This window comes from Hemiscyllium ocellatum, chromosome 4, assembly GCF_020745735.1.
Source record: "Hemiscyllium ocellatum isolate sHemOce1 chromosome 4, sHemOce1.pat.X.cur, whole genome shotgun sequence".
NCBI lineage: Eukaryota > Metazoa > Chordata > Chondrichthyes > Orectolobiformes > Hemiscylliidae > Hemiscyllium > Hemiscyllium ocellatum.
The window spans coordinates 133,671,968-133,688,132 of NC_083404.1; the positions used below are offsets into that span (position 1 = coordinate 133,671,968).

Here is a 16,165-nt window from a genome sequence, read left to right on the forward strand (position 1 = left end):
GGGGAGAACGTGCAAACTCCACACAGTCAGTCGCCTGAGTCGGGAATTGAACCCGGGTCTACAGGCGCTGTGAGGCAGCAGTGCTAACCACTGTGCCACCGTGCCGCCCACGTTCTTAGGATATACTTCATATGGCTGATGCAGAAAGTTTGTTCCCTCTTGTGGGAGCTGATAGGACCAGAGGGTATCATCTCAGAGTGAGGGGTAATACATCTAAAACAGAGATGACATAGGATTTTTTTTCCCCCCAGAGGGTGGTGAATCTGTTGAATTCTTTACCACAGAGGATTGTCAAGGCTGGATAATTAAGTATATTCACAACTGAGACAGTGTGATTACCAGATTAGCCATAATCTCCTTGAATAGCAGTGCAGGCCTGCTGAGCTGCACCTATGTGTTATGGTTTTAACTGCTGCAGAGCCAATGGCCATTTCTCCCAGTCCTCAGGCTGCCTGATAGCTCTTAGAAGTGGGCAACAGGACCTGAGCACTGTCGGCCATCCAAGAGCCTGTCTAAAAGCTATCTAATTAAACAGGAACCCCAGAACTGGTCATCGCAGTTCTGCCACCAGCTCTCCAGCCCATGGAAGAGGTCCTACCACCACCATTATATTCTGCCACAAGATGTCATCACTGTATCTGGGATGACACCTCAGTGACATTTGGAAACTATGCCAAGTTCTTGGAAGCACACTTTTTCTTTTGGATGTTAACCCTATCAGTCAGTTCAGGTTGTGAAAATATCAGCAAAAAATGACTAGCTGCTCATTCATCTCGTTTGCTGCTTATTGTATTGGCTGAGATTCTTTCATTTCTAACACCAACTACATTCAGAAAGCAATTCGGGTATGTGAAGCACCCAGACATGGCCTGAGAATGAAATGTGGTATTACAGATTAGACCTAATTTCATTCAAAATTCTTGCTGCAAAAGCAAAATTTCAAACATTTGACACGGGCAATCTTGATTCAACACATTAGGAAACCATATAAGGATACTTGGAACAAAATGTATCATGAGCTACTGAAATAAACATAAAATGACCAAAACTGGAATATTGTGCGAAATGTGCAGTGCAATACATTGTGAACTTACTCAATATACTACATGTGGTTTGCCTCCTGCCAATAAAACATTTGCCACAAAGATGTCAAACTACTTAGAACAGAGAAATTCCACTGGGACATCTGGTTTAGTTGTCAGCTACTTCTTGGTTAATCTCATAGCACTGTACGCAATGGACATGGTGGGAGCTGATTCTTAGACCTCCATTTCCACACCAGACTTTGTTGTTGGGACCTCTTTATCACTCTAGTTCCCTTTCCCGTATTCAGCATTGCTATGTCAGTGAGGTCAAATGGATGGCTGGTTGTTCTTACCAATGCCAACAAGACAATATGGATTTGTCTGCTGGCAATTGCACTGAGGAACTTGCTGTTTCAGAGCTGACTGATACAATACTTTGAGTGAATCTGGCAATGGCCTCTCCAGACAACTTCTCCCGACATGAGCTGATCAGGCAGAATGTCTGTAAAACGTTCAACTTAATTGCTATGCCGACATTATGTGTAGTGATCGCTTTTCACACTAGCTAATTCTCATGCCGGTACAATTCACCCACTAATCCACTGTGGTCACTCACCAACATTGGCTCCTTGTTCAGTAACACATCATTTTTAAGTTGTTATCAGTCATTCAAGTCACTCTGTGACCTTGGTTCCTGTAATTTCCTCATACCTATAATTTTCCAAGATCTCTGCAAGTCTTCAATTGCAGTTCTGGCCTCGCTTATTTCCAATTTCCTTCTCTTCAACATTGACTGCCAACTACCTAGTTCCAAAAGACTGTGAAATTCCTAAACCGATCAATACCTCCACTCTTCTCTCCTCCCTTAAATCACTTTTGTAAAACCAACCTCAATAATTTCTGTTTTCAGTGCTCAGTGTCAATTTTTCTCCGTGAAGAAAAAAACAAAACAGTGTGGATGCTGGAAATCTGAAACAAGCACAGAAAATATTGGAGAAACTCAGCAGGTCTGGCAGCATCAAATCTGACTTCACATTGAACTTGAAACGTTAACTCTGTTTCTCTGCCTACACAAGCTGTCAGACCTGCTGAGTTTCTCCAGTGCTTTCCAAGCTTGTTTGTCCATGAAGAACCAGTGGACATTTTAATACATTAGTGATGTAATGTAAGTTTGTTTTTACCATTCTGTTTCACTTTATAAATTAAACCAGCATCAACAGCTGTATTTTACTATCATATCAGTTGCTGCCAGGAATAATAATTCTGTTAGATTTATTTACAGTTCATTCACGAGTCCACAGTTGACAACCTTCCAAATCCATGAACACTACCAACTCGAAGGACAAGGCTCCCAGATACATAGGAACATCACTACATGCAAGTTTCTCTCCAGGCTACTCACCATCCTAACTTGGGAGATTCCTTCACTGTCACTGGGTCAAAATCTTGGAACTCCCTCCCCAACAGCATTGTAGGGGTCCCTAAATCCTAAGGACTACAGCAGTTCAAGAAGGCAGCTCACTACCACCTTCTCAAGGGTAATTAGGGATGCGTAATAAATGATGATCCAACCAATGATGTTTAATCTCATGAGTGATGTTTTAAAAAAGCAACTACGCCACCTTTGTGATGATTTGGTCAAAGTGATTGCAAAATAGCCATCGATCATCTATACCATTTTGTTGCTGATGTAGGTTCCAGGCAAACTGATACCATCTTGAAACACATACTGGGAACTTGAACTCCACAAGGATCGAAAATACTGACTACATCATCACCAGTATTACCCCCCACCCTCACACCACTACAGTTCGAACCAAGGAACAGGAATAGAGGAGCCTGTTTCACAATTCAAATAGATCATGGCTGATTTTATTGCAGTCTTCAATTTACTATTAGGCAATTTTCAGTTTCAATACTTTTCATCAATGATAGCTCATAATCTGATTTCTCTTAGAGTTCAACAAAAGAGACCAGATTTTTAACTCAAATTTGGAGATTCAGCATCTGGTTTGTAATGAGACAAAACAATCAGCTATTGATGCTATTTGAGAGAATACTTCATGTGGGTCTGGATTTGACTGCGTGGTCGTGACTCCAGACTATTTGGCAAATTCATTCATCCTCTGTAGCAAGTTGAGGTCAGATAGCCCTGAAAGATCATCTTAAACGAGCTCAGCAAGCAGAGTTTAATATCAGAATAAACTGGTGCAAATGCTCTCCACAGATCCTCACAAAGTTCTCTCCTTACTTTTCAGATTGCCAGAGAGAGTAATAATAAATATGTGTTCCAGTTTTCCTCATCTCTTCCAAGCACTTATCCCATATATCACAGCAATTTAATTTTCTTTGTGACGTGAAGATATTCTGAACAGCCATACATCTAATCAGCTTCTGAAATGAGCTCTCAAACTTCTCGCAACAATTTGGCTCAATTTGTTGAACCCCATGAATAGAAAGGAGGAGATTCACTCGACACTGATCAGAGGTTTAAAATCTGATTGAAGATTTGTAGCTTGGGTATCCGTTGTTGTGATGGCATTCATCCCCAAACTCCATCAACAGACACATTGACCTGGACACCATATACAAACCACTACAGCTGAAACTGACACCCAGAAGCGGCAAGAACAAACCAATATAAATACCGGAAGAAACATCAAAGCAGCGCTTCACACGAGGCTCCAACAGCACTGATGATGTTCCCTAGCCAGGGAACGAAATGTTTGCAGCAAAAACTTCCAGCTCGGCGAACAGAACCACAACAACTGATCAGAGGGTTGACATTGAATTTCACCACTCAGCTGTGCTTAGCTCCAAATTCAAGGTGGAACTTCAAGTAAAACAATTGAATTAATCGATGGAGTTTCAATGTATTTTCAACAGGAGGTTTTGTTTTGCATAATTCCAGTTCTAGCAAGTAGATCATTTGACTGATGTAACCTCAATGATTAGATTGTATTTTTTATTAGTAGGAGAAAGTGAGGACTGCAGATGCTGGAGATCAGAGCTGCAAATGTGTTGCTGGAAAAGCGCAGCAGGTCAGGCAGCATCCAAGGAACAGGAGAATCGACGTTTTGGGCATAAGCCCTTATGTCTGAAACATCGATTCTCCTGCTCCTTGGATGCTGCCTGACCTGCTGCGCTTTTCCAGCAACACATTTTCAGCTCTGTATTTTTTATTAGTCATTCTTCTGTGATTAAGACATAATTTAAGAACAAATTAGCAGGCAGAGTTGATGGCGAACAGTTCACATTAAACACATCCCAACGTAGCAGGTCCTTTTCACATGCTTCTTTTTGATTTGGAAAGTTGGAACAGGAAAATCCATTCAGCCCTCCACCTAGAACCAGTTCTGTCTTTCAAAGAAATTGGAGCTGATCTGTATCTTCACTCTAAATTCACACTGGACTTGAAAAGTTAGTTTTTAGATTTTCAGCATCCACAATATTCTGCCTGTATTCATAAGCCACTAGTTAACCTCCTGAGATGTACCCAGCCTCTGCATCAACAAGACCCGTTGCTGTGCTGTGTCAGGGTGGCACATAGCAATGAGGCATCTGACAGGCCTAACCTAAACTGCAGGGGATCTTGGAGAAATCTTGGTCCCCCAGAAATGTAATAGACATGTCCAATGGCATGTGAACACACCCTGGTGTGCAATAACCAGATCCCAGCAATGGGTGACATTATATCCTCTGGCCTGCAAAACTGAAAGGCACAGGAGTGGAGTTCGATAGACAGCTGGATGTTCTACTTAAGTAAGTACCTTGCATCTACTTCTGCAACGGAGTAGAGTTCAGACATTGGGGCTCCTGCTGTTCCTCAGAATGCAGATTATAAGATCGAGAGCAGGATACAGATGCCAGGCAAGTCTGTGTCTCTAAATCCTGCCCAGGATATGTAGCCAGAAAACAAAGAGAGAGAGAAAGAAAACCTTTTCACACAGCCAATAGCTAAGGTCTGGAATACACTGCCTGAGAGTGTGGTGGAGGCATCTTTAATTGAAGCATTCAGAACGGGAGTGAGACTTTTAACTTGGAAGGAATAATGTGCAGGGTTACGATGAGAAGACTGGAGAAAGGCACTAAGTGTGATGCTCATTTTGGAGAGTTGGTGAAGACATGATGCCGAATGGCCTCCTTCTGCACCACAGTAATTCTGTGCTTTGGTGAGAGTGTCCAGCCAGCACAGTCAATACTATAAAAACCGTCAATCTCAGTGTCATTCACTCAGGCCCCACACTGAATGTGATTATTTTCTCATTTGACTTTACCAAGGTTCTCAGGCTGCACTCCCATCAACTTTCACAGATAGAAGAATGCAACTGACGTAATATATTAATCTTACTCACTGTAAACTTCTACTAAAAGAGAAGGTTAATGAATACATTTTATCTCCTGCTTTGTTGCTGGTGAAAATACTGCAATATAATTGGCTACTTAAACTGGTTGATTACAATGTCGGCGGACACTTGGAAATCCCATTGATTTGGTACCAGATTTAAGCTAAATTCTCAACCGGAGAAACCAATGCTGCAGATATTGCTAGATCTTTGTGGGAAAACTTATTAGAGTTCTATTACTTTACTGGTAACCACGAAATCAGAGTCAGTGGTGGTCTTTTGGTTTGAAAGAACAGTTTGGTGATGCCTTTGGAGAGGAACTGTAAAACGGGTAGTATCAGTGGAATGGAACAGATCAAACTGGACTTCAAAGAAAGCAATGATGTCAAAGTCAATGATTAAGTTGGGGAGGTAAGTGGGTAGCAATGGGATAGGTAAGTAAAAGCAAAATGATGGACAGATGAGATGTTATGGTAGGGAACAGCTTAAATGTAGTGGCGTCTGGTATAAATCCAATCATCTGTTTTCCTCGTTCCTTTTGAAAAGTTAATTTAGAGCTAAGGTTGGAAAATCCTTACAGTATCACGTCACTCAGTTAGGACACCTACCGGTGAGTATACTCTACGTCAATGCAACTGTCAAAAACAGGATATTTAAAAGTGAAGTGAAATTCCACCTTTGTGGAACAAACTACACACCACTGCCTCATACTTGTTAATGCTCTCTTAATCTTTCAGAACCGAAAGTTCTGTATTATGAGAAATGAACGCTTCCTTTCACAATATGCATCCAACAAAAATGACAGAATTAAAGGCAAAAGCTGTGAGAGACAGCAGAATGTTTATCACTTTCATACAGAAACCATGACAAAATGCCAACATTGGATTGGAGTGAGGAAATATGACAGGTGTTATCGGGTTGCTGAAGATAAACTGCACTTTAAATGACATTGTTAATTAACCTATTCAGATGCATTCTGAAGCACTTCTGTGGCAAGTAGAACTTGAACCCAAATCCTCTGGACCATAGGTAAGGGCACTACCATTGGACCACAATACTCCATGTCAGCATTCAGTACTTAAAGAAATTGGAGGCAGTGCATCACTGACATTTTCTGGACTTGAATCATAAAAAGCTTGCTTTACTCAGAGCTATATTAATGTCTACTTCAAGGCACCTGCTGTTATTATTATCGTTTAGTCCCCTGAAAGAGCCGTCAAAGAATAATTCAGCAAGCTCCGTTTTGTAATACCTGCGGGGACTTGTGTGAACGCCAGCTGTACTGATGGCTGTGCTGACTGGCCAATAGAATATTTTCATCAGTATCCACCTGGCCAAACCGCAATGTCTCCTGAGTGTCATTACACATCACAAAGTGGCTGAAGATCAACTCCTCTGCCTCTGGATGTTCATTCTGGAACAGAAAACATCAGTGTGCATTAGATCAGCCCTAAAGATGTTTAGCAGCCGTCCGCCTAGTGGTAAATACCACAGCCTGAAAACCCGAGGATGTGAATACACTGGTTAATATTTCAGATGACTGACAAAAGCTGGTTACTGTCTGTGCCAGCATTTTAAATTCTCTATAGTACTTAATAAAACAGTTGTTTAAAAAAATTGGATCCTTCTGGAGGATTTGTGTCTCATCTAAATACTGATTTAGAACTTAAAGTTGGCAATGTCTCTGCAGCTTAATCTTTAATGGCTGCAAAAATATTTAGACAAAATACTAGCAGTTCAGCTCAGCTTTCTACTTTTAAACTGCAAGAAGACTAAGATTTTCAAGGCTGACCTGAAGCAATACTGCCTGGGAAAAATGACTGGCATCAAAATACAAAACTTGGTATTATGAAACAAAAATTATTTGTAACATTTATATATAATGAAAGAAAATATTTTAAAAACGGAACATAGTACAAATACTTTTTCAGTGATTGCATATAATTTGCATAATACAAGAATCACAGTTTTTATATAAACTGAACTACAGGTTTGCACATAAAGATTCAACAAAAAAAAATTCTTTTGGAACTTGATTTTATAATTGAGTTCTCTGGCGTCTAGATATTCAATTCTATCTGTTAGGCTTTGTGCGACTCCTAAAATGAAGTCTACATGATCCAGTGCACTACGGTCACAGGAGCACAGGCCCACTTTGAGTCCTTGAGGTGTTGACCTGTCTTCCTCTCTTGACAGAGAAAAGAATGCACTTTCAAAGCAAAAGAAAAAATTGAAATAGAGCTGCCCCATTAAATCAGAGCAGCCCATCACCAGTGCCCAAACCCATATCAACCCATAAACAATGTTGCAGACAATCAGAACACACATTCATATCTTTTCCATATTAAACACTGTGATTTCCAGAAGTAATCCAATTCAGGCTTCACTTGAACATAAGTGATAAATCACAACAGCTTTTGTAGTTGTGAGTGAACAGGAATGGGGAGGTTAGATTGCTGCTCTGCTATCATTCCTACATAATCTGTTAGTTTTCGCATCATGTGAAATGCCAAAGTATTTCTGCACAGTGCAAGAAGCATTCAAAAGGATTTCCTGCAACAAATATGAAATCTGGTGAATAACTGAAATTCAAACAAAAGGCATTTCCCGCAAGAGAAATTTGCAAATGCAATGCCCACTCGATTCTGATTCTAACACGTGTTATCTTATGGGACTTAGTCCATGTTTGGTGCTTATGGAACTAAGAGATTTTAAGTACCGGTTTTGTCATCCGATATCAAGCTGCCACTGTCAGTCAGAAAGTTACATCAGAAATATCTGCATTGATATAGCACCTTTTACAGACCCTTTTATAATTTATGAAATACAGTCACAGAATTGCAGAATTGTTATAACATAGATGGGTGCCTTTTGACCCATTGTGTCTGCATTGACTCACCAAATCATTTTGATGTAAATAATTATCCAATGCCCTCTTGAGTGTCTCAATTGAACCTATCTCAACCTTCCTTCCAGGCAGTACATTCCAGACACTGACTACTCACAGTGTGAAAAAGTGCTTCCTCACGTCACATTTGTTTCTTTTGCTAATTATCTTATATCTGTGCCCTCTTATTCTTGATCTGTTCATGAGGGAACAGCTCTCTCCCCCCCACCCAACCATTTCTACTCTGTTCTGCTCACCATGCTTTTGAAAACTTCATCAAATCTCCACTTTGCCACCTTCTCTCTCAGGAAATCAGTCCATAAGACCACGAGACCATAAGACACAGGAGTGGAAGGAAGGCCATTCGGCCCGTCGAGTCCACTCCGCCATTCAATCAAGCCGCATTCTCCCCATACACCTTAATTCCTCGAGACATCAAGAATTTATCAATCTCTGCCTTGAAAACATTTAGCGTCCCGGCCTCCACTGCACTCCGCGGCAATGAATTCCACAGGCCCACCACTCTCTGGCTGAAGAAATGTCTCCGCATTTCTGTTCTGAATTGACCCCCTCTAATTTTAATGCTGTGTCCACGGGTCCTAGTCTCCTCACCTAACGGAAACACTTTCCTAGCATCCACCCTTTCCAAGCCACGTATTCCAACTTCTCCAAATTACTTTCACAACTGAAGTTTCTCACTGCCAGGACCATTCTCATATACCTCTTCCGTACATCTTTCGTAAAGAGTGGTGTCCAAAACTGAACTCAATACTAAAGCTGAGGTTCCATATACAAGGGCCAACATAACCTCCTCATTCCCATACTCTATGCCCTTATAAATAAGATATTTTATGTTTTATTAAGTACTTGACCTACTTGTCCTACCAGGACTTTCATGACTTGTTCATATATACACTCAGTTCAGTCTGTTCATGCGAACCCTTTAAAGTAGCATCCTTTATTTTATATTAACAATCTGACAACTTGGAAGATAACAATAACAGAATCTGTTTTCACCAAAGTTTATCAAGGGATGAAAATTGGCCAGAACATCTTCAATAACTCCCTTGTTCTTCTTTGACATGGAGCCATTGGATTGTTATGTCCACTCGACAGGGCAGACACGAACCTAGTTTAACACCCTGCCACCTCTGTCAGCACAGCACCTGCCCAGCACTGTTTTGAAGTGTCAGGTTATGTGTTCAGTTCAAGTCTCTGGAGTGGGACTGCAATAGATGCTTTGTCCTGGATGCCTGCCTCATGTCAATGTATTTCAGTACACCTCAGGCAACGCAGTTTCAAATAAAAATAAGACATTTTAAAGAAAACAAACATTTCACATAGTTAATCCTCCAATATGTTTGAGGTATTCTGAGGCTCATGAACACTAGAGGAACCTGAGTATCCTGACAATGAGGAATACAAGGCTATCATTTCATCTGATGAGTTTCTTTCTTTAAAAAGCTTATAATGAAAAGGTTTGGGGCTTATTGCTTAAAGAGGTACTTTTATTAGATTAATTTTATTTTGATTGACAAGACCTTAGATAACCCTCTGTCATTTTAATTAAAAATGAAAAATATGCTGATTCGACATCTGAGAGATTGTGTTATCCAAGATCTCTAAATGATATGGGCATAGATGAATAATTAGAGTTGGGAAGCCAATCAGCCATGGTCTCACTAAATGGCAGAGCAAACTCCAGTGACACAATGGCCTACTCCAGTCCCAGAGTCCCGAATGGTCAACTACAACAAGCGCTGATGTCATTTAAACTATTTCACATGCTTCAACATACCTGTCTCCAAGCACGAACTGCTGTGTCCAGTGAATGAATTGCGTGCTGCCCGGCACTGATAAACACAGGGTCAACAAACACATTTCCATCTATCAGCTGTTCCATAGGGCTGTTGCTGATGGCTAGTTGCCCATGAAAAATGAGGGGTTTTAAAATGCTGGTCATAGTTAGATTGCGGTACTCGAGCAGCTTGCAGTTGGTGATCGCAGAGAACTGGAGTTCTCGGCAGATAGGACCATCAGACCATTGCCGCATGTAGACGTTTGGAGTTTTCAGAGAAACAATCATGTATTCTTGCTCTGCAGGTAGCTTTCTATCAGGGATGAATGTCTGAAGACAGCTGGGATGTGCTGTGTATGAAATACATATTTCACACAAAGATTTTAGAAATTTCATGGATTGCATAAAATAGTAACATTAAAACTATTCACCGATTTATAATAGATATTTAATCAGGTAGGTACACAAAGATTTTAGAAATTTCATGGATTGCATAAAATAGCAACATTAAAACTATTCACCGATTTATAATAGATATTTAATCAGGTAGGTACACAAAGATTTTAGAAATTTCATGGATTGCATAAAATAGCAACATTAAAACTATTCACCGATTTATAATAGATATTTAATCAGGTAGGTACTCTAAGGTAAAATAAAACCATTCTAATTTTGTCTATTTAATTGTAAAATGATTGTCCCAATTTGAATAGGAAGGATTAAAGTGATACCTTCAATAGTTTGTGATGGTTATTCCAAAGTTCAAAACAGAATGGGTTAAAAAATTAGAATGGATTTATGGAGAACTTCAAGCATTTTGAGAATTGTACAGGTCAAATAACCTGCTTTTGTGCTCTGTGATTCTGAGAAATTTAGATTTTCAGGAGTATTAACGACTAAAATCAGAAGAATCAGCGAAGTCGAACTACTACAAACAAAGGCATTGAAATTATGTTCAGATTAAAGAGGGGAATTCCCAATAAATAGCAAAAGTGAATCACAGGCACACATCTTCAGCACTCAGAATGCATTTTCAAGTCCAAATGAATGTTATCAATTTCGTTATTTAAAACTCACGTTTCCATGAAAATAAGTGTTTTAGCACAGAAACACCAGTCAACTAGTATAAGATGGTGGTGCTGGAAAAGCACAGCAGATCAGGCAGCATCCAGGGAGCAGGAGAATTGATGTTTCAGGCAACAGCCTTTAATCAGGCATACGAATCATCGATTCCCCAGCTCCTCAGATACTTCCTGACCTGCTGTGCTTTTCCAGCACCACAGTCTCGACTCTGATCTCCAGTATCTGCAGTCCTCACTTTCTCCTAATATTAGATGGCGTTTAAGCTCGACATAAACCTACTTTGTCTCACCCTATCAGCTTACCTTACTAATCTCTTCTTCTTCAAGCCCTAATGTAACCCTTTCCTAAATCACATGGAACACTTTGATGCAAATTATTGTGAAATAAAGGCATACCTTGTATTAGGTCGATTGTTTAATATATAACACTTAACACAAACTCTAATATATAGGATCAAATTAATTTGTATTAGATAAATAAGCAATATATTTGAAAAAATCTCTCGTTCTCAGGTCATGGTATTTTACAGAATATGATTCATGCTTTATTTATATAAAATCAAAAATATGTTTTCAAGAAAGCACACTTTACTCTTTTTGTATTTAAGAAAAACGCTCTCAATATATTGTGACAGGTTTCCTCTGAATAAAACAGGAAAGCTTTAGCTTAGAACTGAAAACATTTAAGTAACAAATTTGTTCAGTAATGTACCTTTACCGAGCTGATCCAGGTGATGGCAAAGGTGAAGCTCAATTTGGGCAAATTGCAATGAGATGCCAAGAGAAGGCACAAACCACGGTGCAAAACATGAATCGACCCTGGTGCAGGCTGCCAATGCCATTGGAGACACAAGCTGATCACAGACGCTTTGTGAGCCAGATTCACCATCACTGCTGATGAGAATACACGAGAAAAAAAAATGTCACATTTATGCTGACATATTAGTGAAAGGAAGTACTTTCCAAATATTTGACAAATGAACTTGATGGATATATTATTTTATTAAAGGTACATCTCAACAAACAAAGTTGTGCCAAAGGATTTTCACAGCACCAGGCTAATAATTACCTGAAAATCGGCAATTTCCTAAGGCTATAGCCACTGGCAAAGTATGCAAATAAAAGTAAATTCAGTATTTTCAAGGCTAGTTGGATTCATATCTGGCATAAAGTGGTTGTTGAAGTTCAGGGCATCCTTGCAGGAGTTCCACAGGGTAATGTCCCAGATGCAACCATCTTCAGCTGCTTTAACAATGACCTTCCCTCCATGAGAAGGTCAGAAATAGGGACATTCGCTAATGGTTGTATTGTGTTCATCACCACTTGCGACTCCTCAGATACTAAAGCAACTCATGCCCAAATGCAGCAAGCTCTGGGAAATATTCAAGTTTGGGTTGACAAGTAGCAAGTAACATTCATGCTACACAAGTGCCAGGTAATGACAATCTCCACAAGACAGCATTTAACCATTATCCCTTCAAGTTCAATGGAATTACCATCTCTAAATACCTCTTTATCAACATCCTGGGGGTTACCATTGACCAGAAACTGAACTGGATAAGTTAGATAAACACAGTGGACACAAGAGCTAGTCAGAAACCAGGAATACTGCAGCAAGTAACTTACCTCCCAACTCCCCAAAATCTGTCCATCACTCACAGTGCACATATCAGAAGTGTGATAGTATAATCCATACTTATTGGACGAGTGCAGCTCTAACAATACTCAAGAAACCGAATACCATCCAGGATAAAGCATCCTACCTGATTGACACGATACCTACATTCACTCCCCCACAATCAACATACATAGGTAGCAGTGTATACTATCTATAAGACGTACAGGTACTACAGAAATTCACCAAGGCACCTTAGACAGCACCTTGCAAACTCACCACTACCATCTAGAAGGACAAGACAGAGGAACACCATACTTGCAAATTCCTTTCCAAACCAGACACTATTCCAACTTGGAATTATATTGCTAGTCCTTTAATATGACTGGATCAAAATCCCTTATTACGTTGTTGGTCTACTTATACCGGTCTATAAATGGACTGCAGTGATTCAAGGAGGCAGCTAACCACTAACTTCTTAAAGGAAATACCGATGGAGAACAAATGTTGATCTAACCAGTGAAGCCCACATCCTTTCAATGAATAATAATGAAAAGTACAGGCAAACAACAGAGCTGTCTTGTAAGAGGATGGCAAGAAACAACAAATGGTGCAAAAGAAAGTCAGATTAGAGAGCTCAAAAATGAAGGCCACTCTGCAGAGCACTTAAGTAACAAAGTTTGGATATGAAAATACCACAAAGGAGATTTCAAGAATTCTTCGCAATATTATCAAGAAGACATTTCACGACAATGTTTAAATGCGTGTTGTCTTTAATAGACAGTATTAAAGTATAACACAGCAAAAACAAAATTGAAAGAAATCTTGCAGATACTTTTTCATAACTAGGAGATCTGTGTTGGATGGAATTTACTATGTGTACTGAGCTCAGGATGAAATACAACTAACATTGGCAATCAGTGAGTAGCTGAGAGTGAATTAAAGAATCTGGAACGTTACAGAATGCTAAATAGAATGCTAAATTATATTGACAAAACAATACAGGAGAGGTTAATGGAAACTATGGATAGTTTTGTTCTCATTGACAAGTGTTGGTTCACACTCCAGCCACATCTCAATCTAACTAATGGTAATCCCTGTTTTCAAATCCCTCCATGGCCTCAACCCGAAATCTCTGTAACCTGAAATCTCTATAACCTTTTGAGACCACTGCACTCCTCCAATTCTGGCCTCACGCAGTTTAACTACCACTGCTGGTAGTTGGGTCCTTTGTTACTGCAAGAATAAACTCAAATTCTCTCACTAAACTTCTTCACCATGCTACGTGTCTACTCTTTTTAGACCCTTCTAGGTTAACAATTCCTCTAAACAAATTTTTTTGTTGCCTGTCTGAATATGTGACTCATTGTTAAATCTCATTTCATAACTCTCTTGTCAAGTGTCCATTACATTAAAGGTGGTGCATATTGCATGTAGCGGTGAGTGATCTGGTCATTAAGTATTGCTATAATGATTTTAAAAAGTCAGGATCAACAGATGTTGGAAATTTTAAATAAAAGATAGCGGGACCCTCAACATATCAGGCAGGCATTTGTAGAGAGCGAAAAACAGAGTTTCAGGTTGATGGTGCTGATGAAAGGTCAAGACATGAAACATTAACTCTGCCCTTCTCCCACAACAGATGTTCTCTGATTTGCTGTGTTCTGAGCATTTGGTCTTTTTATTTCAATTATTGCACCCAGTTGTAGCCACAAAGGTAGTAATATTGTGACAAAAATGGACAGAAAAACCACAAGAATAGTTTGAGAGATAGAAGGAAAGAAAGACATGGAAAATGTAGATGGTCAGCCATAAATAATAGACAATGGGTGGTATTGAGCATTTCACAGGAACAGGAGTAGCCCCTCAAGTCTGTTCTGTCATTTAATGAGATCATGGCTGATCTGTGGCTTAATTCCGTATACTTTCCTTTGTCCCATATACCTTAATATCTTTGCTTAACAAAAATAAATGCCAAATTTCAAATTAACTATTCTAGCATCCACTGACATTTGTGGAAGACAGTTTCAAACATCTTTGTTATCTGAAATAAGAGATAGTGGGAGTGCTATATAAATGTAGAGAAGTGATTCCTAACATCTCTCCTGAAAGCCCTAGCCCAAAGTTTTAGGTTATGCCTTCATGGATGTTTTCCATATTTAAGGTTTCAGGTGCAACACTTGTTTTTATCAATAACCTGCTCAGAAAAATGTAAACTCATAAAAACACATAATTAGACCTGGATTAAGAGCACAGGCACAAATGAAAAAAAGGCAAACTGAAGACAGAAGCCAAGAGGTCTACACAAAGTGGTCAATATGACGAATGAATGTTTCGGCTCAATTAATAATTTACCGAGTGCTACGATGTGTGTAGCAGGTGGTTTGTTCCAGACTATTGATTCGTTAATAGCCTGAATAGCATTTTGTACTTTTACCTGTCTTATGATCATTATGGCACTTAGATTAAGACACAACCTGCATATATATAATATATACCATTTTTTTGAAATACAGGATTTAAGAATAATTTTCATTTATGAAAGCATTTATGGGTGACTTCACATAATTGTATTTATTCCCTGGAGTTTATTAATATAAAAGTTGGCCAAACATTCCCTTCAAAAGTTGATTTGGAGTTTTGGTTGCAATTCAAAAACATAGTTTCAAACAGCTGAAAGTGGTGTGCAGGCTAAAGCTACTTGAGTGCTTGTTGGCGAGAAAATCAAGTTAATAAAATTCCAATCCTGACCTGGAAGCACCCTGTTACATACACTGATCATTCAAACATTCAGCACTGGGGTCCAGTCGCAGGTTGCAAAGGTACATGAAGTATGAGAAACATGACTTACAGAGCATACAAACTTCAATACTTATAGAACTACATCCAAAAAGGACAATAAATCAAGGGCAAAGTAGTCAGAGAGACAATCCATAGCTCCATTTAACTATTTGTAACAGAAGGACAACATACATCCAGAGGTTTGCTTGTTCTGTACAGATGTTAAAAGTTTCCATTGTATCAATAGATCTAAGTACTGTAATCTAACAAAGGGGTCACTTAGCAACAGTTGAACATACAGGGAAATTCAATATGTCTAAGTTACTGCATTCTTTCAAAACACATTCCTGATCTCTTAAGCAGAAGTTATCTTTGCCAAGTCATCCTTCTTAATTTAAAACAGATAAAATGTTTTCTAATTCTGAAAATGGAGTTGTTATGCATAAAGCAGAAATTAATCCAGCATCACTCCAAAAGAAAGCATATTTTTCAATTGGCCAAAATTTGCTGCCAGAGTAATGATGAGGAGTTTACCAGTACTCACGTTAATTATGCATCAATTATCCAGAAACTTGTGGCAAGGAAAATAAGCCCAACAAACTGCAAATTGCAGCATTGCAAACCATTGAAT

The 16,165-nt window shown here is 39.2% G+C and overlaps 1 protein-coding gene across 3 annotated transcripts in view; it reads right to left on the minus strand.

Moving 5' to 3' along the window:
• LOC132815107 (intermembrane lipid transfer protein VPS13B-like) overlaps positions 1-16,165 on the minus strand; it is a 945,713-nt gene that overhangs the window by 100,349 nt on the left and 829,199 nt on the right. For 2 of the 3 annotated variants that reach the window (XM_060823876.1, XM_060823875.1), the window contains exons 41-43: positions 11,851-12,032; positions 10,057-10,406; positions 6,624-6,785 (exon numbers count right to left, since the gene is read on the minus strand). In XM_060823876.1, coding sequence (XP_060679859.1) covers positions 6,624-6,785; positions 10,057-10,406; positions 11,851-12,032 — 694 coding nt within the window. The remainder of the gene's footprint in view (positions 1-6,623; positions 6,786-10,056; positions 10,407-11,850; positions 12,033-16,165) is intronic. The other variant, XM_060823877.1, reaches the window with a different exon arrangement.